The sequence below is a fragment of the Camelina sativa genome, chromosome 5 (genome assembly GCF_000633955.1).
Source record: "Camelina sativa cultivar DH55 chromosome 5, Cs, whole genome shotgun sequence".
Lineage (NCBI taxonomy): Eukaryota > Viridiplantae > Streptophyta > Magnoliopsida > Brassicales > Brassicaceae > Camelina > Camelina sativa.
Window position 1 is genome coordinate 31,643,466 of NC_025689.1, and position 23,683 is coordinate 31,667,148.

General features: G+C 34.4%; 5 protein-coding genes and 2 long non-coding RNA genes across 9 annotated transcripts; 3 read left to right on the top strand and 4 right to left on the bottom strand.

Moving 5' to 3' along the window:
• Positions 3,507-4,571, bottom strand: LOC104788074. The gene is made up of 4 exons (XM_010513757.2): positions 4,342-4,571; positions 4,057-4,272; positions 3,863-3,928; positions 3,507-3,758 (listed from the first exon to the last, which is right to left on the bottom strand). The coding sequence occupies exons 1-4, from the start codon at positions 4,498-4,500 to the stop codon at positions 3,639-3,641; spliced, it is 561 nt and encodes a 186-aa protein (XP_010512059.1). The 5' UTR covers positions 4,501-4,571; the 3' UTR covers positions 3,507-3,638.
• LOC104788075 (zinc finger BED domain-containing protein RICESLEEPER 2-like) lies at positions 4,861-7,395 on the top strand. 2 transcript variants are annotated; one of them, XM_010513759.2, is made up of 2 exons: positions 4,861-5,036; positions 5,204-7,395. In XM_010513759.2, the coding sequence occupies exon 2, from the start codon at positions 5,220-5,222 to the stop codon at positions 7,224-7,226; it is 2,007 nt and encodes a 668-aa protein (XP_010512061.1). In that variant the 5' UTR covers positions 4,861-5,036; positions 5,204-5,219; the 3' UTR covers positions 7,227-7,395. The 2 variants fall into 2 exon arrangements, with proteins under 2 accessions (XP_010512061.1, XP_010512060.1); XM_010513758.2 differs by having other exon boundaries at positions 4,861-4,991.
• Positions 7,417-9,433, bottom strand: LOC104788076 (serine/threonine-protein phosphatase PP2A-5 catalytic subunit). The gene is made up of 5 exons (XM_010513760.2): positions 8,989-9,433; positions 8,467-8,581; positions 8,253-8,361; positions 8,085-8,162; positions 7,417-7,996 (listed from the first exon to the last, which is right to left on the bottom strand). The coding sequence occupies exons 1-5, from the start codon at positions 9,242-9,244 to the stop codon at positions 7,631-7,633; spliced, it is 924 nt and encodes a 307-aa protein (XP_010512062.1). The 5' UTR covers positions 9,245-9,433; the 3' UTR covers positions 7,417-7,630.
• LOC104788077 (CLAVATA3/ESR (CLE)-related protein 26-like) lies at positions 11,737-13,367 on the bottom strand. The gene is made up of 2 exons (XM_010513761.2): positions 12,784-13,367; positions 11,737-11,929 (listed from the first exon to the last, which is right to left on the bottom strand). The coding sequence occupies exons 1-2, from the start codon at positions 13,077-13,079 to the stop codon at positions 11,890-11,892; spliced, it is 336 nt and encodes a 111-aa protein (XP_010512063.1). The 5' UTR covers positions 13,080-13,367; the 3' UTR covers positions 11,737-11,889.
• LOC104788078 lies at positions 15,812-17,887 on the bottom strand. 2 transcript variants are annotated; one of them, XM_010513763.2, is made up of 5 exons: positions 17,722-17,887; positions 17,503-17,641; positions 16,823-17,098; positions 16,583-16,720; positions 15,812-15,957 (listed from the first exon to the last, which is right to left on the bottom strand). In XM_010513763.2, the coding sequence occupies exons 1-4, from the start codon at positions 17,817-17,819 to the stop codon at positions 16,604-16,606; spliced, it is 630 nt and encodes a 209-aa protein (XP_010512065.1). In that variant the 5' UTR covers positions 17,820-17,887; the 3' UTR covers positions 15,812-15,957; positions 16,583-16,603. The 2 variants fall into 2 exon arrangements, with proteins under 2 accessions (XP_010512065.1, XP_010512064.1); XM_010513762.2 differs by lacking the exon at positions 15,812-15,957 and having other exon boundaries at positions 16,416-16,720.
• Positions 19,048-19,682, top strand: LOC104788079. The gene is made up of 4 exons (XR_768098.2): positions 19,048-19,105; positions 19,201-19,333; positions 19,437-19,512; positions 19,599-19,682. It is a non-coding gene; the product is annotated as an uncharacterized LOC104788079 (long non-coding RNA).
• Positions 23,164-23,580, top strand: LOC109133135. The gene is made up of 3 exons (XR_002038237.1): positions 23,164-23,233; positions 23,336-23,410; positions 23,491-23,580. It is a non-coding gene; the product is annotated as an uncharacterized LOC109133135 (long non-coding RNA).

The window sequence follows — 23,683 nt, forward strand, 5'->3', positions numbered from 1 at the left end:
ATGTGTCAAAATTTGAATATTTAAATTCAATTTCATACTTTTTTGTTGAATTTTATAATTTTATATAATATAATAAACTTTAAATAATTTATTTTGAAATATTTTTAAAATATTGAAACTTGATATTAAAGTTAGAAACTATAAACACTCTAAATTGGTTTGTTATAGCAATGTCAATAATATGTCACTATAATATGAAAGAATTTCAAAAACCTAAGTATATTAAAACAAAAAGTATAATCAATATATTAATTACTCATAATATAATAACTCGCTTTTTAAAAACCAAATTCACAAAATTATGTCTTATAATGACATTCAAGTCATGAGGTAAAATATACATTGTTGAAATAACTTCACGTACATAAACTAATACAACATATTAAAGTTTTTTTTTAAATAGAAAATATACAAAATTTTGTATAAAATAAAATTTACTGGACTTTTTTAGCCTTATTAATTAGGTGCTTTCTTAAATGAGGAAAAATATTAAGTTGTAAATATGGGCTTTCTTGGTTTATTAATTAGTTTAGGGCCTGATAATGCGTTGATTAGGGAAATTAGGGTTTTATAATAATAGGCTTTATTGGTTTATTAATTAGTTTAGGGCCTCATAATGCGTTGATTAGGGAAATTAGGGTTTTATAATAATAGGCTTTGATCTCTCTCCTCCGCCGCAGGGGTTACTGTCGACCTAGGAAGATCATTGACGATAAATCCTGGTCAATCTTCTACGGTCCATGCAACTCATATGTCATCAACAACGCAGAAAAATCTCAATCTCCCTGCTGATGTTTTCATCCTGATCGAGAGATCCCAAGCAGAATACAAGCTTGCTTCCCTCAGACATCTACACTTGTGATGTTGTGTTCAGTGAGAGCCAGGGGCGGATCTAGGTGTAATGGAGGTGGGGCAAGTGCCCCATACTCATTTTTAATAATTCTTCAGTTTAATCTATTGTGTATGACATATAAAAATGCCACATACTATGTCAAATGCCTCTCATCTACAATTAATCTATTGTGTATTAATATTGCTAAAAAAAAATTTGTTAAGGTAAGTATTTCATCTGTGCCCGATGTAAAATTTCCTCCTGCATCCACCACTGGTGAGAGCTCTATTATGTGGCACACAGGATTTTCCCCAGTAACACTTTTGGGATACAAGTGCGGCCCTCATGATCGTATTAATTTGGTTGTTTAAAAGAAAATTGTAGAATTGATTATCAAACTGATTTAACTTTATTGATGATCTCACATGAGTATTTATATCATCAAGCTTCCTGCTTATTAGTAGTTGAAAATATATTAGTTATATATATAGTGATTATGAACTATTTTCCAAAATATTCAGCCAATGTGGGATACATAATTTTAAATTTAATTGCTCGGTTTTGATAGAAACAGATTTATATTATTTTTATAAATAAATTTAAATGATTTTATATATTAGGTAACCTCAAAATCAGAAATTATTGTTTCCAGAAATATCTCAAAATGTATAACTAAATTAAATACGTTTATATATATACATTTTCGAATTTAATTGTCCAAATTAAAAATGTTTACATAAATATCAAAAATTATTGTTTCCATACATTGTTTAAATGACAATTCTTACTTTTTTTGAATTTATTGTAGAAGCTCATTTCTATTCAGTTTAGATCCAGGTGTTACACCTTCGAACACCTAATACACGATCCGTACAAAATCAATCCGGGTCACAAATGGATCTGCGTGCTTTTACTATTAAAATTACTTGCATACTCTTCTCAATTTATATGCTTTGTCATATACATAGGAGTATTTTATGTCAAAATTTTCACTGTTTATTTCTATGGAGAAAAATGCTTTTCTTTTAATAGTATAGATTTTCCTTTTAAATACTAACATAATATCAAATTAAATTTCTTTTTATTAATTACCTTAATCTATGGGAAAAGATGGTTGTAAGCCTAGATTTGATACCAAGACATTATCTCTATTATATTATTTAAGAAATGTTCTAAATAATTAACCCTACTCCCATGTGGTATATTACACAAAATGCCACTGTATTTAATTACAAAATATAATAACATAATCTTATTATAATTTGTTGTAACCAGAAAATGGTTACCAAAAAAATAGCAAATAAAACATAATCTATTGTGATAAAATGTATGTATTTATAAAATGTACATATATATAAATGTTTTCAGGTACATGGAAATGTATAGTCCATCATATGTATTTATTTTATATTATACACAAAATATAATTAGTACTATATAATATGACTAAAAAACACTATATTATATAATATACCAAATAATTATAGTACATAATAAGTAATTTTATAAAAAGAAAACAAAAAGTTATTTTCTGCACTGCAGCACGGGTCATTCATATATAATAACAAAATGTACAAATAACAACCATTTTCTATTAAAAATAAAGCTAAGTTGAACTTAGGCTTTAACTTTTATTCCAGAATATAAATATATAAATATATATAAATATAGAGAATTTGTTAGAAATATATTATTAATAAATGATAATACTACCAAATATTAACAGGTCGGATAACAAAATAGGTAATGAGACGGGTAACGGCACGGGTATCAAAAATTAAATTAATACCCGATACTCGATCCTTACTCACAAATAATATAATTATATCATCTTTCACTCGATCCTAAAGCTACATGTACCCTTTTTCCAAGCCTACCTATTAGTAGTTTAATATGACTCAAAACTCATCATATAGTACTATATTATATAAAATGTAAATAAATGATACAACATAATCATAATCTGAACAAATAAAAATAAATAACGAAATAAAAAAATTTCCCGTACTACCAGCACAGGTCATTATTTAGTTAAATAGTGAATTCGCAACCGTAAAAATTATTTCATGGTGGGGTTTTATTGTTTTTGTAGTTGTCAGCACGCCACCGCTAGCAAATGCCATACAATGGATCTCTCTAATCGCAACTATTTCTTGTTTGGAAGTAAGTAGCCTCTTTAATTTGGCAATTTGCCACCGGAAAGACCAAAAGGTAAGAAAAACAAAACAAATAAAATAATATTAACTAGATTTTGTGGATACTGGTCGTTAACATTTTGAACTAAATATTAATCTGATGATTTTCCTTACAAAAGTCTTAATTTTGATTCTTTTTTTATTTTTGCATTTAGGAATAAGAATTGTATCTGATCATATGTATTATTCCTGATCTTATTGCCATTCTGTATTTTTATCAACTCTGTGGTTAGAAAGACAGAGAAAAGGCAGATAGAGAAGGGTTATGTTCTTTTCTTAACATTATTAAACATGGAGTTGAAGCTGGTGGAGGAGATAGGAAGAGATGAAAAGGATGATATATATGTATGTATATCGTGTTACGGAATTAGGGGTTTGGTTACCGAAAATACAAATTAGGGCTTAACTTAATCCTTGGTTTATGATCTTCTTCAATTCATCGGTGGGTGAATTACCGGAACATTCTTTTAACTTCTTAGTTTCGTCTTCTCTAACTCTTGATCACTTAGATAACTCTCCAGCGACATGTACACAACAACTATCATACAATTTTTTCTTACACATCGAAGCTACAAGTCCAAGACATGATCAGTAACAAAAAAAACTAGATTTTAAGTTAACGGGTTTGGTCCAAAAGTGCTCCCATAAGTCTGGAAGAAGGAAGCTGCCGTCCAGAACAATCTGATCAGCAGAATCACCGTAAACACGGTTCCTCCTAGATTGCATATTACCTGCGACAACACGTCCATGAAATCATCACACCTGATGATCACACAATCAAACCATATACAAATTCAATCCGAGCGACTCGCGTAAGCAAAATGTTAAAGATTACCTCAAGAAATGCTTTTGTTATGGATAGTGAGCCCAATAACAATATTCCATCTACTGCAAAAGACACCTAAAAATCATAGAAAACAGAGGAATCAAACAATGTGCAAACACACAATGAGATTGAAGTAACTCTAATAAATTTGAGTATACACAAAAGATTGAAGAACGTAGAAGAAGAAGAAGGAAGAGACTCACGAGACGAGGAGACATAGCTGCTGGCAAAACCCGACGCGATGCTTTCTTAGCACGTTTCGAGACTTTCTTGAACATGCTTCTCAAGAATCTGATCAAAAGATCGATGCTGCTCTCTCTCTCGTCTTCTTCATCATCTTCATCGTCATCCTCATCCTCATCGGGAACCACATCGTACCCGCCAAAGAATCGATCGTCTGAATCATATCGCCTACGCGACTAAGAGTAAAGAGATTGAGTACTTTCAAATTTCCTATTACAAAAAAAATTGAGATTATCAGAACGTACCTGAGAGCTACGGTACGAAGCAAATGAATGATTCATGCGGCGGGTCCGACGGCGGAGTGAGTTAGAGCTAAAAGAGAAAGGAGCTGCAGAGACAAATCTATGTGAGCCATTGATGAAATTTAGCGACGGTGATGATGATAAGGTTGTAGCTACGGCCATTTTGTGGAGCAGAGAGAGAGAGAGACCACCAGTGGCAGTGAGTGAATTGTAAATTAAGAGTGGACCTTTTTGATAATTAAATACATTTGGACTATATTTGTAAGTGTACATAAACATAAGGTACCGTTTCTTAAAAGTAAACTAGTTTCAGGTGTTAAGCTGTGTTGAAAAGCTAAAAAAATATAGGGTACAATGTGTGAGTAATTTGTAAATAGAAATGGCCAATTTGGATCATAAAGTAAAGTTATGGATATATTTAAAAAGAATCATAAATGTAAGGTACCATTTCGTAAATTAACTTTTTTTTTTGTTTGCCGTTTCAAAAAAAATATCTTTTCACTAACAGAAGAAAAGCTTTCAGCTTTTGTTTTTGTTTGTCTTCTCTCCCATTGGTAAAAAACCCTACCGCCGCGACCACCGACACCGAGAGAGTTCGCCGCCGTTAAACCACCAGTGATAAGCTTTTTATCAAAAGCTACTTCAATGAAGAGGTGAATGTGCTTTTAGAGCTAAGATTCTTTATATCTTCCCCGGCGGTAATTTCATAAAATTCGATTGTTTCTCTTATATATAAAGCTTTCTGCTTTATGAAAAAAAAAAGACAAAGACTTTGTGTTAATGTTATTAAGAATTTTAGGTTTTTGTGTACATTGGTTTCTTGAATTGGATTTTTTTTTTTGTGTTTTTATTGTTTTTTGTGTAGGAGACAGAAGAAAGTGATGATAAGCAATGAGATGGATTTGTCAGATGCAGTGATTGTAAAATCTGGGAGATTGAAATCAGTTGTGTGGAATGATTTCGATAGAGTTAAAAAAGGTGAGACTTACGTTGCAATCTGTAGGCATTGTAAGAAGAGACTTAGTGGATCGAGCGCTAGTGGGACTTCTCATTTGAGGAATCATTTGATTAGGTGTAGGAGGAGAATTAATGGTAACGGTGTTGTTGCTCAGTATTTTGTTAAGGGGAAGAAGAAAGAAGGAAGAGTTGTTGAGCTAGCGAATGAGAAGAAGAAAGATGAAGAACAACAGCTTAGTGTAGTGAGTGTTAGATATGAACATGATGATGATGTTGTTAGTGCTGGTTTGGATCAAAGGAGGAGTAGGTTTGATTTAGCACGGATGATTATTTTACATGGGTATCCGTTGAGTATGGTGGAAGATGTTGGATTCAGGATGTTTATTAGAAATTTACAGCCTTTGTTTGATCTTGTTGCGTTTGAAAGAGTTGAGTCTGATTGTATGGAGATATACGCTAAAGAGAAGCACAAGATGTTTGAAGCGTTGGATAAGTTACCTGGAAAGATTAGTATCAGTGTTGATGTGTGGAGTGGTTCAGATGATACTGATGAGTTCTTGTGTTTGGCAGCACATTATATTGATGAAACGTGGGAGCTGAAGAAGAGAGTTTTAAACTTCTTCGTGGTTGATCCGTCTCATACTGGCGAAATGCTTGCTGAAGTTGTAATAACATGTTTAATGGAGTGGGATATTGATAGGAAGTTGTTTTCTATGGCGTCTAGTCATTCGCCACCGTTTGGTGAAAACGTGGCTAACAAAATCAGAGACCGGTTGTCGCAGAACAAGTTCTTATACTGTAACGGTCAATTGTTTGATGTAAGCTGTGGAGTTAATGTCATTAACCAGATGGCTCAAGATTCTTTGCAAACTTGTTGTGACACAATAAACATGGTTCGAGAGAGCATTAGGTATGTCAAAAGCTCAGAAACTATTCAGGAGAGATTCAATCAGTGGACTGTCGAAGCTGAAGCTGAAAGTGAAAGGAACCTATGCATTGATGATCCAGTGAGATGGGACACAACATGTACCATGCTGGAGATTGCCTTAGAGCAGAAGAGCGCGTTTTCACTCATGAATGAACATGATCCTGATTCCGTGTTATGTCCATCTGATTTGGAATGGGAGAGGTTAGAAACAGTTGTCGAGTTCTTGAACGTTTTTGTTGACGTGACAAATGCATTCACAAAGAGCACTTGTTTACCCGCCAACATATACTTCCCGGAGATATGCGACTTACACCTCCGGTTAATCGAATGGTGTAAGAACCCCGATGATTTCATTAGCTCTCTAGCTGTAAACATGAGAAAGAAGTTCGATGATTTCTGGGATAAAAACAACCTGGTTCTAGCCATTGCTACCATATTAGACCCACGGTTCAAAATGAAGCTGGTGGAATATTATTACCCTCTGTTTTATGATACTAGTGCTTCAGATTTCATTGAAGATGTTGTTGAGTGCATCAAAGCGTTGTACGATGAGCATTCTATAGGATCACTGTTAGCATCATCAGATCAAACCCTTGACTGGCGTAATCATCATCATGGTTCAAATGGTGTTCGCCATGGGAAAGAGCTTGACGATAGATTCATAGAATTTGATAGGTACATTAACAATACAACTACTACTACACCAGGTCAAGACTCTACATCGGATCTTGAAAAGTATCTAGAGGAGCCGCTTTTTCCCCGGAATTCAGATTTCGACATCCTGAACTGGTGGAAAGTACACACACCGAAGTACCCAATCCTCTCAATGATGGCACGTAATGTGTTAGCGGTTCCAATGTCAAATGTATCATCAGAAGAAGACGCCTTTGAAACTTGTCAAAGGAGACAGGTTAGTGAAACTTGGCGTTCGCTTAGACCGAGTACTGTGCAGGCCTTAATGTGTGCTCAAGATTGGATTCAGAGCGAACTGGAAAGCTCTTGAAACTCTTGATTTTGTCCTGAGTTTTTTTTTCTTTCTTAGTTTAGAGATCAGCTCCAGCTTGTTTGTTTATTGTCTGTACCTCTCAACAACAGTTGTTTTAGTCATAATTTATATTCAACCTAGCTAGGGCTTTTTACTGTATAACAGAAGTATCATTCATTTCTCTGTACAGAGTTTGGCTACAATGGAGTTCAGTGATAAGAGTGGTTTCAGTTACTTGGACCATAAATCTATGTAACTCTCATATCCGATGCACAACAAAATTACGGGTTTTTAGAGAACAATGGATAGTTTAACAAACATAGACACAAAAGGAATATGAAATTACAAAAAGTGGTTAAGAATAGAAAGCAAAAGAGAAAAAGAGCTAGTGTGTGGAATAGCAATTTTAGTTCGTTTGGTACTTACAAAAAATAATCTGGAGTCTTGCGAGTGGTTTCGGGTTCGATTTGACGTGGGGCTGGATCAAACTGAAGGAAGTTCTGGTCCATGTTCTCACCAATCTCTAGAATCGCAGCCATGTTGCCACAACGGTAGCAATAATTTGGGGCACTGAATACAGTCACAACGTTCTTTTCTTGGCACCAATTATAACCTTCCATGACAAGTTGGTGTGCTCTAGAAATCAGAGAAAGTCCATTGGTGTGGTTAAACTGAGTAGCGATATCTTGTCCGAAAGTGTAGCCTGCACCACGAGGAGATATTCCCCAACCACACCGGTCATCTGGATCAGACCATAAGAGATCACACATTGGTCCTTCATGTGGAACCTACACAACACACAAGGGTTATTATTGTCTCGATATGTAATACAACGTCGAATCATCAGCTTTTGTAGGTTTGTATTTTGTAACTCACCTCTTGAATTCGATCTAACGATCTGATGTTGTCAAGTGTATCTAAAGAAGGTGAAAGTCCTCCATGTAAACAGAACACCTACAGAAAAACAAAGTTGCATAGTTTCAAGTCCAAAACGGGCAGAAGCAGAGATACAAGACTGTAAAAAGTTCATTAGTTTAAAAATACCTGACTCTCAATGAGAGCTGTAAGAGGAAGATAATCAAAAAGGTCAGTGAAGTGCTTCCATACATTAGCGTTTCCATATTTCCTCAAGCATTCATCATAAAATCCATACCTGTAAAAAGGTAAGCAATCAGTAAAAGGCATTTTGAGACAGGGGGGAGGACAACTTCATACCGAGAATGCACAGAATTCACAACTTAGTAATGAAAATGCGTACACTTGAGTAATTTGCCGGCTTTCATGATTCCCTCTTAGGATTGTAAGTCTATCTCTGTATCGAACTTTCAAGGCCACCAAGAGTGAAACCGTCTCAACTGAATAATACCCTCGATCTTCAAAAGTTAAAACAATTGTGTTAGTTAGCTAGATAAGCAACTTTAACAAACAGAACACAAGAAGCCTCTTATATTACATAGATTGTAGATTATAGAAGCCTTTACTTAAGCAAAACCTTCTAGAAGTAAAATTGCAAACATAAATCCAAATCCGAGTACTCAGAGACATGAAACGAGGATAAATGAAGTAAGCAAAAGTTTAACCTTTTTCAATATCAATGTAACAAGTCTAGCAAAAAAATCAAAACTTTAGATAGATGACAAAACAAAAACAATAAATCTACCATTAATGAGGTAAACACTCCCAAAAAAAAGTCAAACAGAATCAAAATCCCCAAATCAAGAAATCAACAAACGTAAAAAAAAACCCTAAAAAGGCTAAATTTATAGAGAGAGACACTGACCTACATAATCACCCATGAAAAGATAATTAGTATCAGGAGCAGAGCCACCGATACGAAAAAGCTCGATGAGATCATAAAACTGGCCGTGGATGTCACCACAGACGGTAACCGGACATTTAACCGGTTGAACATTATACTCTTCAACGAGAATCGTCTTCGCTTGCTCACACAACGTCTTCACCTCCGCTTCAGATAACGCTTTACACTCCATCAACTGCTCGATCTGACGATCGATATCTCCGGTCGCCGGCGGCATCTTCTCCGATCCGATCTTATGTAAAAAAAAAAACAATCCGGATTCGTTTAGTCTTGGATCCGGATCTTCGTCTCTGGATTTAATCTATCTATCATCATGACGACTCCATGGATTGGGATTTTTAAGAAGATGAGAAAAAAAAAAATTGTGAAGTTCGATTTCGTTGGAACTTTGTATTTTGTATTTACTTTGGAATTACTTTTTATTTTATTTTATTTATTTTTTAAAAATATCTCATCGGAATTTGATTATTTTATTTTCTCTCCGGCAGCCGCACCGAGTCAAAAGTCCATCATGGGGGACTGACACGTGGCTTCATTTTTTTTTAATGGCCCTTTTATACATAGGGCTCGTTAATCGTTTATAGATGGGTTTCTTCAATTTAGCCCAATTGGCCCAACAACTTGTTAAATGTCTTAAAAATAAGATTCATCTTTAACATCATAAACTCTATAGTCTAACCTTAGTTTTAAGGTTCGTTGAAAGTGAAACGCATAAATCTTTTAACCCTAAATTTAAATTCTAATGGTGATTAACAACATCTTTGGTCTTTATAATGGTGATAAACCAGAAATTTTAAATTTCTAAGATTAAATTTCTTACAAATTAAATTAGCAAATATGAAACGATTTTCATAATTTTATCCTTTAATCTTTCACTTTTTAGTAGTCTTTCTTATTAAGTAATTTATATGAATAATTTTTTGTTTAATTAAATTTTCTAGAGTGAGAGGAGCCGTCATAGATATAGTTCAAATGTTATACAGCTTTAAGACTGGTCTTCAGTTACTTTTTGATTCTCGACGACTGGAACCAAAAAGAAAAGGTTGATTGATTATTGTGTCTCTGTTAAGTCTGTCTAATGCGTTACGTTTTGGTAATCAATTCAAATTAAAGATATTCAAACTCTTACAGTTGTGAACTTTAAAAAGAAATATCGATTCGTTTGAACTAAAACTAAAATGGAAACATGTCGAGATCACATGTTCACTTTAATTTTGTTTAAATTTACAATTATATTTTGGAAAAAAAATAGTAATGAGATTTTGCTTTACTATGTGCATATGTGATCGATAGTTACTTGTACCATGATATAACGAAACCCATGTTTTCGTTGAAGAAGGCATTTGCATATATCAATTTGTAATACTAATGTGGATGGTTAGGGTATATAGTATAGAGGATTTTATGGAGCCGAACCGGAACCATAAACTCATAAAATTTCTATAGTACTTTAATTTATTTGCAAATAAATAATATAATCTACAATCTATATTCGGGATTTCGAGTTTATCTAATTACATATATGGAGATGAGTTAGGAATTCTTTCTCCGAGAACCCCTCTCATCACATAAACTAGTTATATACTATGACAAATCGGAATACCTAAGGAAAAATATACCAATGAAAGACCAAAATGCTGTTTCATGTTCTATTACTAGTTCTCTTTTTGATACATACGTTGTGTTGTGTACGTACGGTGGTGATGTAGTCATTTAGTAAGCTATATTTACTATTCTTTTTATGTTTCAAGATAAGTAAAATTAATTTACAAATAATGGAAAAAGAAATGTAATAAAAGAGAGAAAGAGTAGTGGTGGAGTTAACCCCACAAAAGAACAAAAGAATAAAAGATGGGAAAAAGCATAACACAAAGAAGCATTGTGGTCTCCTTTATTTAGAAGAACCATTACACACATTCTCCTTTTCTAAAAATTTCGGCATTTGGAGCTCATATTAATTTTTAAATGTTATATATATATGCTATGCATTTATTAATTACACACATAAAAAAAAAAAAAATCTTATGTATCCAATCTTTGTCGACACCTCTTTTATTTTTCCCCGAATAGATGCTTTGATCAGAATACATCAATAATAATGGATTCGACATTTTTTAAATGATTGGATAAGACTTTCAAAGTACAATTGTTCTTTACACAAACAAAAACAAAAGAAAAGAAATCCATCTTACTTTTCTTTTGCAAATGTTTTTGTAATCTACGTTTTCTAATCGTATTATGAGATTTAATCACGTCAATAACTATGATGTTATTTTGTTTGTCATGCTAAAAAATAGCATGTTATCTAGAACAACATAGGGGAATATTTTATAGGATATGGGTAAGAATGTTAGTTACAAAAACACTACTCGCTCGTTTTCGTGTGTTTTGCACATTAAAAGGTCTGTATTCATCTACCTAATAAAATAATTGTTCATGATCATTTGGTGCAATTACCCAATATATATAATTGTACAATACTACAAAAGTGAGAAAATAACTAAACCATCTAAACGTTATTTAGTGATGGATCAAATTAGAATTAATCCAATATAAGTTATGCAATATGTGAGAAAACACGATTGCATATTTGCATGCATGTACGTATATTTCTTCTTTTCTTTCTTGAAATCTTTTTTCATAATTCAGTATCAGCGTATTCATTTTTTTTTAAAATGTCTCCTAAACTAGTATTGAAAAGGAGAAGTGTAGGGTCACAAATATTTTGAGCATATTTTAAAGATTCGATCCCAAATGAAAGGAAAAGAGAATCTAGCAGCATTACAAGACCTATGAATTTGCCAAACAATTATACTTCTCCCTCTCTCTCTCTCTGCTTCTTTCCCTAAGCTTTCACCGTACTTATGCTCTCCCCGGTGGTCGTCTTGAGTTCCTTGCTCTCCTGTATTAAGATAACGTAACATGCATTAAAAATTTTGAAAATCAGTTAATCCAAATCATGTGTAAAAAAACAACAAAATTATATACAACCTTCATTTCTTTATAATACAGTTTACATGGAGTTAACTATGAGTACTTCGTCTTACAAAATATGATCCTTAAGTAGGTTCTCTATAAAACTAAGAAATGAGGAGTAAAAAAAGAGAGGAAAAAGAGAGTATTTAAAGAGGGCTAAAGCTTCCATAAAGGAAAAAAACAAAGTTTTTAAAAGAAGCCATCTTATAGTGAGTCATTGAAAACAGATTGTTAACGTAAAGACTGAATAAAGCTAGCAGACAGCCTTTTGCGAGCTTCTGTGATATGTCTCACCATCTGAGTTAGCTAAAAGAAACAAAGTGTTTATTTTTTTTTGGTAAAATTGTGCTAGAAGTATATATGTAGTGACCCCAGAAAAAAACTTAACATAAGATGCATATTGAGTCATTAATCGGATTTGTCACTAGGCCATATATTGTCGTTACCGGATAAGTGGTCCGACTCATGCCCCTTAGTAAGGAGTTTCCCGTAAACTCACATGTAATTTAAGCACATGATGAGTAGAAATTCCAAGTGAACAAGTGATCCACATGTATAACTTGCGCATAATGGATAGAGAATTTATAGGTTGTAGCGAGTTTACACCCTTGACCTTAGACCGTACCCAATACGAATGTGTTACCACACGCGGGTATAGGCATATATATTGTTATATTGAAAAATCAAACAGCAACATGCAAGACACATATATATGTATGGGTAAGAATTTCGTTGAAAGTAACAAAAAGAAAAAAAAAACAAGAGGTTAGTAAAAAGAACCTGTTGTGTATAGGATCGGGTCCACGAGGCACTTTTCTTTTGCTGACAACGTAGCTAAGATCGCCGTGTCTTGATCTATCTTCGTCATGTTCTTGTTGTATTTCCTTGGCGTGTATAAAGGACGCCGCATTTGAATCAGAGTTGTTCATTGTCGCAGCTGTAGTAATCTCTTTTGTTTTGTCGGTCTCGTTGTTGTTTTGTAATACAAACGCATCGATCATAATAAGAGTGACTAAACCGACCGTAAATAGCGTACGGATCAACAGTTGGAGACGAAGGGAACGGTGATTTCGCATGGTTTCCTAGCCTTTGTGGATTTTGTTTTTGTTTTATCCTATCTTCCTTGGTTGGTAGAAATAAAGACAGATATTAACATTGATCAAAGTAGTAGGGTTTATATTCGAATTTCTTGAATGGAAACTATAATAGAGAACAAAGATGAGTGGCAACAAAAGCAAGAGAAAGAGAGATAGATATAGAAGAAAGATAGTGTGAGAGAGAGAGAGAGAGAGTCTTATCACTTTGATGAGTTAGGATGGTTGGTGCTCTTTATAGGTTCCATGGTTTTTATTCGGTTCAATATGGTTTGCAAACTTTACTCGAAACATTAGGATAGAGAGAGAAAAATAATTTCTGCTATGAATCTTTATATATTTCCGTGAGATATAGAAATAATGTTATCTTTAAGCATGAATCCGTATGTTTATGTCGTCACTTTCTTTTGTCCTAATAATTAATCTAAATATAAATATATATATATATATATATATATATATATATACCAGAGGTCCAGAGATATATATTTATCAAACGCAATATTCTATTTAAAAAAAAAAAATAGAACAAATAAATATGAAAAAGAGAGAGAATGAGATATAGAACAGCTGGTCCGAAACGTGACATCAAGGGAATTTATTTACCAGCCTTCGCTTTATATATCATATTATGAGTATTATAATTCTTGTGTATTTTAAGTTCATGCAGTTTTATGTACTTAATCACTAAAAATAATATACTGCACAGTCTGCACTCATATAAAATTGCACGTGCCAAAGGGTTCCCTCGTACTTTTCTCACGTACAATTCATCTCTTTCGTATCCAAAAAGTAAAGATAAGCACATAACTATGCCATGCATACCTAACTTTTATACTATACATTTATAACAATATTGGCATATTTTATAAACACATAACAGTTATTTTCAGGTATATTATTCATTTCACAAATTTTATTTTTTACAATAGTTAATTTTATACGCATGTGTGCATATATGTCGAATTTTGCACATACATAATATATAGTATCTACCTAGTTCCGTTCAAGCTTTTATTCCTCACCGTATTTTTTGTGTGTTCTTTAATGTATCTAGTAGTGTAGTACCATTTATAATATAATATATCATTACAAGAGTTCCCCTATGCAAAACATCGAATAATATATTTTGATTTGTCGAGATATGATCATCAATAATTTACATTAACAAAACATAATATGCGTTAATCACCTTAACCATTCTTTATGTTTCTTAATTAAGATGTGCATATTTTAAAGGTTTTTCTGCAAATAAAGATGAGAATGACAAGATTGACTAGACCCATGATTAAAAACTGTTCCTTGGGAATATATTTATATCACTGTCACATAGCAGCCATAATTTATAAATTTAGAAGGGCCAATGAAGCATATGGTACATAATTCATCATCTCATCGATCAGATTTGTTACGATTGTACATGAATCCCACTTCAAAACAAATTACCTTTCCTAAAAGAGTTAAATGTATATTTGTCCTGAGAATCTTATGCCTTTGTGTTGTTACTCACTAGCTTCTACTCGAAGTAACCGAGAAATGGCACTTACATATTCATTTCATCATAAACCATATTAAAATAGTAAAAAGGTATTTTTGTATACAAGCTCCCTTGCTAATGTGGTGACCACTTCTGCCTATAGGATTCCATATCCTTCGGTTCTCTATTTGTATACGGGCTTAAACATTGTCCACGAAAAAATATCGTTAGAAGAATTCTTTGACTAATTGATATATTGCATATCGCTATATAGAATTTTTCTTTCCTATCATCATCAGCACATTGTACTCATAGCTTTTTTTGATAAGTTACTTGATTTTACAATAAATTTAATATGCTGAAGATAATTTTTCATAAAACCAAATCAAAGTTTTAAGACCTTTTTTTTTTCATACTCTCCACTCACTGCAAATCAAATTATGTTTTGACGGTGCGACACTACCCTAACAATAGTATCTTCAAAGTCCAGTTCTGATATATATGACTTTGTAAAATTAAACTTTGGATGTCATTGACCGTGAGTCCACAATTCTTAGGCATACTCTGATAAGAGCATGTTTCATATCTTGAGGTTCTTGTAGGCACCATCACTCGACCACGCTCCACCATCGTTTATCGACTATCATTTGACTGTACGTGTAAATACGAGAGATCTTCTAGTTGATCCCTCATCCATCCATTTGCCTTCCTCTGTGTCACATTTCCTCGTCTCTATTCACCATATGGAGTGAAGGGATATTTATCGGAAAATTCTTGATTTGGGTAAAGATGATCGGGGGTTGAGTGGTTGGGTCGGACTGCTCAAGTTGTTCGAGGAAAGCGCCTGTTTTGTGTTTTTCCTATGGATGGGGGACATGACACTGCTATCCTCAGCGTAGTTATTTAGTATGGCATGGCCGAATAGTACTGAATGTGCCTCCCCGTATGAGTGAGTGTAAATCTCTAGTCAACTCTGCATGGAGTTTTTTTACGCAAGTTGTAATAACTAGTAATATAAGTGATGGGTTCTGGAGCCGAAGCTCCCAAGACCATGGGATACTTGTACTACCATGACCATGAGATAGGTGGCATTGTAAGCTAGCTGTTGGAAATGTTTCTTCTGGTTGAGCGCATAGGCCTACCGTTTTCCTGTCATCGCAAGATTCAGCTGTTCGTTGTTCTCAGTGTGAAATGGGTTGCTTGACGTGACATCCACATGTTGTGTTCTGATTGGCAATCGAAAAATTACACCCTGACAGTGTTTATATTCGCAAGTTTTGTTTGATAAAAGCTTACATGACAAAATTATGTTTAGCATATATTCAAAAGTTTCAACTATATAAAAAAAAAAAGTTTTACTACCTTGTCCCAGCATCCCACCACCTGCCAGTGATCATTGAAAATTTATAGCATCGTAAATAGCAAGGCACAGATATTAAATTATCGGTGAATAAGCGCATATATTCATAGTAATGATTCGCACAAACACTAATGTACTTGTTTCTGTAGGGTTAGTTTTAGCATTAGTTCCACAAAAACAAATAAAAAAAGTTCCTTGGAATTAGTTTTCGAACAAATACGGCTCTTTTGTTGAATCAATGTCATCCATGTTCAGAAACTGTGGTTTGAATCTTAATGATAATAGTTTCTCTGAACTCTGTTGGACTCAAGGTTGTTTGACTCCACTTAATCTCAAATTCTAAATGATGATATGTTACTTACTTTAACTGGTCCATTGCACAATTTCACTAACCTCTTTCTACCAGCAATCTTGTCACCAAGGTTCAAGACCAATACTTAATCTTTTCAACGAAATTTATGTTCTCTCTCAAGCAGAGTAATATTCCGAAAGCAAAGCATGTTTGTTATACATGAAACAAGTAGTGTAGTCTCAATTATACGAAGGCACCTAAAGCTATTCTATACACTCAGCATATCTCTGGTCTTTTCAACAACAGACGATGAACAAATGTTAAATCTGTTTATGAGTGAAAAGATGAAAGCTTACATACTGAAAAGAAGAGTTCTCTTAAAACCGAGAATTGCTTTGTGATCTTGCACCTGATACCCCAAGCATCGGTACTGTCTGTTTCTTTCTGATGTATATAGCTGTTCCGCTCAGCAGAAACAATCCTAGCATCATCGACTGTCCATGTATTCAAATAATCTAACGTTAGCTCAAAATATCTTTCTGAGATCCAAAATGAGTGAGGAAAATAAAGAGTTTTGTTTTGGTTTTCTGGTGTACCTCAAAACCAAGAACTGATATCTTCTCTTCATCTGCAGAAGGCACACAGCTTCTGTAAGTTTTGTAAGACTGAGACTTCTTCACTTTCGATACAGGCGAATCATCATCATCCACCAACTTCCTCGTTTTCGTTTCTTCTCCGTCGTCGCGGTTCGATTGACCGTTCTGTGTTTCATCTCCTCCTTCATCTTTCTTGTGTTTATCAACTTCTTTCACCTCTTTACATTTGAAAGCTATACGATAACCAGTTTCACTACATCGATACTTCTCTTTCCTCTACAAGAAAACCACACCATACTGAAACAATCGAGTCTTCTTCACAACACAACAAATCATACCCAAATCCAATTCACTCTATAATCTAATTGACTGAGAAATCAATAATTAAGCTAATTATGTTACCCTAAATCACCAAAACCAATCCTAATTGCGTAATCACCATCAAGATCAATACAAATCTGAGTGATATTTACCAGTTGAGCTATTGGTTCTTCGTAATTAACCTAATTCTGAAACCCTAAATTACCAAAATCAATCCTAATTGCGTAATCGCGATCCAAATCAATACAGATAAATCACCAAAATCAATCCTAATTGCGTAATCACGATCCAAATCAACACAGATTCATTATCAAAAACAGAGCAATTAAGCAAATTAGAGAGGGGATTTGAAAAAAAACCTTTTCGGAGGAATTGCAGGAAACACAAGGACCTGAAGGAGAACATGCGAAGGTAATGTTACTTCCTTTTGACGTTTCTTTGAAACCTAAAAGGAATCTACGACCAACGCTTCCGATCTCTTCTTCATCATCTCCGTCTCTGTAAATCAAAACGAGTCAGATCGAGAAGCGAGATCGGAGGCTAAATTTAACTTGAAGAAAATTGTAAAAGTACGAAACTGTTCATGTGCTCTGACAAGAAGAGAGGATGAAATTGAAGCAGCGTAGATGAAGGTGAAGAGGATGACCAAAAAAAGTGAAGAGCTCTGAGAAGCCATTTTCACTGTTTCTTTCTTCGTCTTCGTCTTCGTCTTCGCAGCAGAAGAAAGAGGAGAAACTGGAAAGAGAGTAATGTTTTCAGAAAAGCCCTGATATTACCTACTATTTACCAAATAAATCTATTACTTAAGAATGTTTTAAATTAAACCCCGGTAGTTTCAATCAGATATATTAATTTGAGTAACTATAATAACACAAACATACTTCTATGGAAGAATATAATCACGTAACGATTCGTTAATAATACGAATGAATTCTCTTTCAAAGTGGATCGGATGATCCAATGTTTCAACTTTTCGGCTTCTTGGTGAGTGGTGATTATGATGATGTCGTTTTTTGGTGTCTTGTGTATCTGTGATTCAGAACCAAGAATTAATAGTCTTCGCCTTACGGTAACAACATCAAACTGATATTTTATTTCATTGTTTTCTTTGTTAGCTTCTAGAGACTAAAGATGATATGGAGATGGTTCACTCTTTCTTCTCATGTATTATTATTTTAGGGATGACTGGCCGAACAACAACAACTAGACCGCAGATGCCCAGGTTCTCTATCATTCCTTTTTAGAGATTGTATTCTACTTAAGTAATATATGTATGAATGGGGCTACTCTAATGCTTTTTCTTCTTCATTCATTCTTCCACAGTGAAAGCTAGATGATGCAAATCAAGACGGGTGAGCCAATTATATTATTTCAAAAATCAGCAAGCTCTTCACTCCATAGCTCCAGTTTTTGCCTCGCTCCACCACAAACAAGTCACACCACATCTGCCAGATTTTAAGGTAAAAATATCCCCATCCATCAGAGATTGTCACCACTTTAGAACAGTCTCATAATAGCTTAATGAATCTGTTTTATCAATTGAAGCACTCAGCTCGCAGTGGGAGGAGAGTTACACTTGCAGGATCTAATCTTAAATCTTAATAAGACAAGTCAAGATAATTGATAGGTACGCCAACTTTTTCCTACATATCTGATTGGCACTCCTTACTTGCCTTATTCATGCTCCTGATTACAGTAAACATTGGTGAAAGGGTCTTTTCTATTTCAATTGAATATCCTATTGTTTTTGAATGCCATATGGGTGTCTGCTCTCTCTCTCTCTAACTGCTAATTTGCATTTTTTCTCTTTGGTTTTCTCATGGTAGTTGAAGTTAGTAAGAAAAAGATATGCTTTATGAGTCAACATTTTCTCAAAGAATTGTAGGGATGATTGTCAGCTTAATATAACTGGCAGGTTGACATGAAACTGCAACTGCCCTATATGGTTCTAACTCAGTGAAGGTACGCATACAGTTTAGAAACAAACCATGAATACTTACCTTATTTTTAAAAAAATCTTATTTGTATTTACATTATCGGTTATCTTTCTTTTTCAGTGATCAGCTTCCTGTTAGCACCAAAATTTGACATGAACAGTGATATCCTGCCTGGTGTTGTGAGGGATTATTGGAATCTTTTGGTAGAAATGACAAGAGGCTGCATCTGCCCTATGGTTCCATCTCAGGGAAGGTACGTATGTAGTTTAGAAAACAAATCTTGAACATTTAATTAATTACCTTATTGTTTAATCTTATTTGCATTTACACTACTATCGGTTGTCTATCTTTTTCAGTGATTTGTTTCCTGATAGCATTAAATTTGATATGGGAAGTGATCATGGTGTTGTGAGGAATTACGTAAAGCTTTTGGTAGAGATGTTATCTATTTTTCTTGATGGAGTTGTCTGCTTCTTTGTTAGTTGTTAATCATATATATGGGTTTATATTCTTCGCAGGTTTGGAGATGATGATGATGCATGCTTTATGCCCCAACCAACATGCAACAGTTATGTAGAATCCTGTATAAGTGATCTCTCTAAATCCTTTTCTTTGTTTTAAGTGATTAAATTCTTTCAGTTATCCTATGATTTTTTTTTTTTATATAGTTCTAATGTGCAGTTTACACCATTGCTACAAACAACAATTAGGTGATATATTATTATCCGGTGAAGCTTCAATGAATCACATGAAACATTGGAATGCTGCCATCTTCTAGTCTTATAAAACAATCTGATCTTTGAGTATGCAGTAGTATGATCTTGTCTAAACATAAACCCTTCATGCTTAATACAGACCTGGACTCTTTGAACCTTTACATGGTTTGCACCTGATATTGCTTGACAGGTTCTAACTGTATTCTTCAAACAAACACGGCTTTTGTTCCCTTATATTAAAACTACTTCCATGCCCCCAAAAATAAAGTGCACAACTTCTCTATTCTTTGAATTTCCAGGATAAGACGAACCAATTGGCAACCATTCTCATCGCTACAATGCTTCTGAAATACGGACTTGGAGAAGAAAAGGCAATAAAGAGGATTGAAATTGCTGTGTTGGTTGCTCTGAACAACGGTTTCAGAACTGGTATGTGGGAATAGTATGTTTCTTAATCCAGTCATGAACACGTGTTTGCTTTTCCTTAAAAACGTCCCGAGTTAGTGTAGTGTATAAAGTACAATCTTCTAAAGAAATCAAACTCTGTGCAGGATGATTGTATGTCGAATGCTTTTTTACTCTAGATGTTCAGTGGATCTACTACAACCTACTTGCCCATTTTGTCTTGGTAAAGTCATAACCTTAAATTATTCAAATATATGCAGAAATATGGCTTAGTGTAGCGCTAGAAAGTGTGAGTACAGGTATTATTACTAAGATTGACAGTAACTCTTTACTATAACAGATGCAGTTACTATGTCGACCTCCCTCATTGTTCCTTGAAACATTTGAATATGTAACCTCTTCACTTTTTTTTTCTCCCAAAAGAAATGAAGTCACAGACAGGCATCCCCACAATTGAACCGTCACATTTGCGATTAACAATGTTTTTATATTTTATACATGAATGAATTATTTTAGGTTTAGTAAGAGACAATTTTGGTCTCCTCTTAATCACTCAAAATATAAAAACGCCTTCGTCGAATATGGTTGCATTGGGACTTTGGGGAGAGACTCTGGTCTGATCAGAGTCTTCTATTCATCCTATCCTAATTTTCGAAGTCTTTGAGCGAAAAAGAGTCTTTTAGTTCTTCTTAACTTTTTCTTCTAGTAACATAAAAGAAAGAAATGAGCGAAGAAAAACTTAAGCCCACGGCTTAGAAAAGAAATAACAATAGGCCCACTAATCCCCAAACGAATTGCTTTTTGTTAATACAATTTTTTTACATGAAAAGACAAAAACGCATCGTTTTAAGAATTGGAAACATTATTAATCCAGAAAGTTCCAATCGAAGAAATAAATAAATAAAAAAAATAGTTTTTTTTTTTTGAGATTGTGACCGTTTTCTCTATTTTTTTTTTAGTCACAAGTGTTTTATTGACCGTTTTCTCTATTTATTTGGCAGTTTTATTAAATACTCTCTGACGCTCCACCAGTCTCCTGGAGAAATCAAAATCAGTTTAGAGAGAGAGAGAGAGGGAGTGCGAGAGAGAGATCGTTCGATTCTAACGGCGGCGAGGCAGAGAGAGAGAGACCGTTCGATCCTAACGGCGGCGAGAGAGAGAGAGAGAGAGAGACCGGTCGATCCTAACGGCGGCGAGAGAGAGAGAGAGACCGTTCGATGCGGCGAGAGACAAAGAGATCAATTAGGCTCAAAGTGCTAGACCTCCAGAGACGCATCATGACAGCTCAACCAAACCACAGATCACCGTCCTGACAACAACATACCTACAAGATAAGTCCCCTCTCAGTGCTAAACCTTGATGATGCTTTCGTACGTCCTTGGAAAAGTTTGGGTCATTGTCCTGGTTTGGGAATGGAAACACACAGCCACAGACACAAACTTGTATCGTCGTTTCACCAGGCAAAATAAAGAAAGAAAGAAAGAAAGAAAGGAACAAACCCATTAGTTAATTAAGATCCCCATATAATACAAGAAGGAACTACTCTTATTTCAAAATGCCAATGAAAAGAGTCCGCTTCTGCCCAGGTATGAAGTTTAGAACACTTTATCTTTATTTTGTTCTGTTTCAAGTTTTTCTATCTCCCTAGCCAATGATCCTTTTTTTTTTTGTTGTACAACAAGGTACTACTCAAGTGGAAACTCGGCGACAAGGCACCAAAATTCAAAGCAAAACCCTTGATTTTACTGAGCTAAATGGAGTCCAGAGGCAGGTACATTGTGTTTTATTTATTTCTTCTTCTTTTGTTTTTTATTCAACCGTGTAACAAGAATCTCAGGTTTACGTTTCGTTTTGCAGGTTTTCTTAAAAAGCTTGAAGCTATCAGATGATGCTCTTCTCGGAGCTGTTGGATGGTATGTGGTATACTCGGAACGTTCATTATAATTTTTTTTCTTGACCATACCATATTTGTATTTTGGATTCATCTGAAGTTAGGATTTTTGTTGCAGGTTCGTGCGGCTTTTGAAGTGTTTGTCAATTTTAAGACCGATAACAGTGTTACCACAAGTGACGAGAGAGTAAACAGGCCTGAACAAGTCAGAGGTATCTTCTCGTTTTCTTCTAAACCTATGAATCTATTTGATTTTCGTGTGATTTTTTTTTTGCTTTTAAAATAAGAGTTTCACTTTTGTATTATATGGGAATATTAAATAATTCTGCTATTATAATTACAGAGGTGGTATGATGTTTTGCTTTTGAAATAAGAGTTTCGTTCTTGTATTATGTGGGGATCTTAATTAACTAATGTGTTTGTTCCTTTCTTTTTTTGCCTGGTGAAATGGCGATACAAGTTTGTGTCTGTGGCTGTGTGTTCCAAACCAGGACGATGAATCATATTTTCTCAATGACGTACGAAAGCATCAAGGTTTATCACTCATAGGGAGGGGACTTATCTTGTAAGTATGTTGTTGTCAGGACGGTGATCTGTGGTTTGGTTGAGCTGTCATGATGCGTCTCTGGAGGTCTAGCACTTTGAGCCCAGTTGATCTTTATCTATCCTCGTCTTCTTAGCTTCTATCATGTTGTTAGTCGAAACTTTAAAATGGCAATGACAAGAGACTGCTTCTGCCCCCAGGTATGAAGTTAAGAACACTTAATTATCTTATTGTCTAATAGTTGAATGCTTTTTACATCATTGGTTGTCTTTCTTTTTCAGTGATAGGCTTCCTGCTAGTTCCAATTCTTACATGACAAGTGATACTGGTGTGGTGACTTGTAAGGAACTACTTACTTCTTTTGGTAGAGAGAAGAAGCTCAATCATCAAGTCAGGCAAGTCAGACTCGTTACTCACAATCACTCAATACATTCGTTTCAGTTCCCCCTCCATATATATGTGAGACTGATATTTCATTGATATTTCATTTTAGTTTTTGGTTTTGTTTTTCCTGCTTGTGCTTCTCTAGATGATGGAGATACTATTAGGGATGATGCTGAAATCTTGGACCCAAATGATGGTAGAATCCTCTTCACTGTAAGTCATCTCAAAATCCTCTGCTTTTCTTTATTTTCTTCTGTTTCAAGTTTATCTATCTCCCTCAACCAATGATCCTTTTTTTTTTTGTTGAATAACAAGGTACTACTGGTGAACTCGGCGACAAGGCACTAGAATTCTAGGCAAAACCCTTTGAACAAAAATTCTCTTTCACAGGTAATAAACAATTGAGGTAATAAATAACTTCTTGGATGTTTGTTAGGATTAGATTCATCTCTTCACCTATATTTTTTTAGATTCATCTTGTAGTCAATGCAATTGTTAATTTATAAAAAAACTCATCACCGGGGACAAGACGCAATGGCTCCGTTGCTGTTTTTCGAACAAGTGAGGCAAGTTGTTCCATTATTAAAGAAAATCACTCATTGAGTTCGGTTCAGTTCCACATCCTTAAGTGAGACTGATATTTTTGGTTTTGTTGTTGCTGCT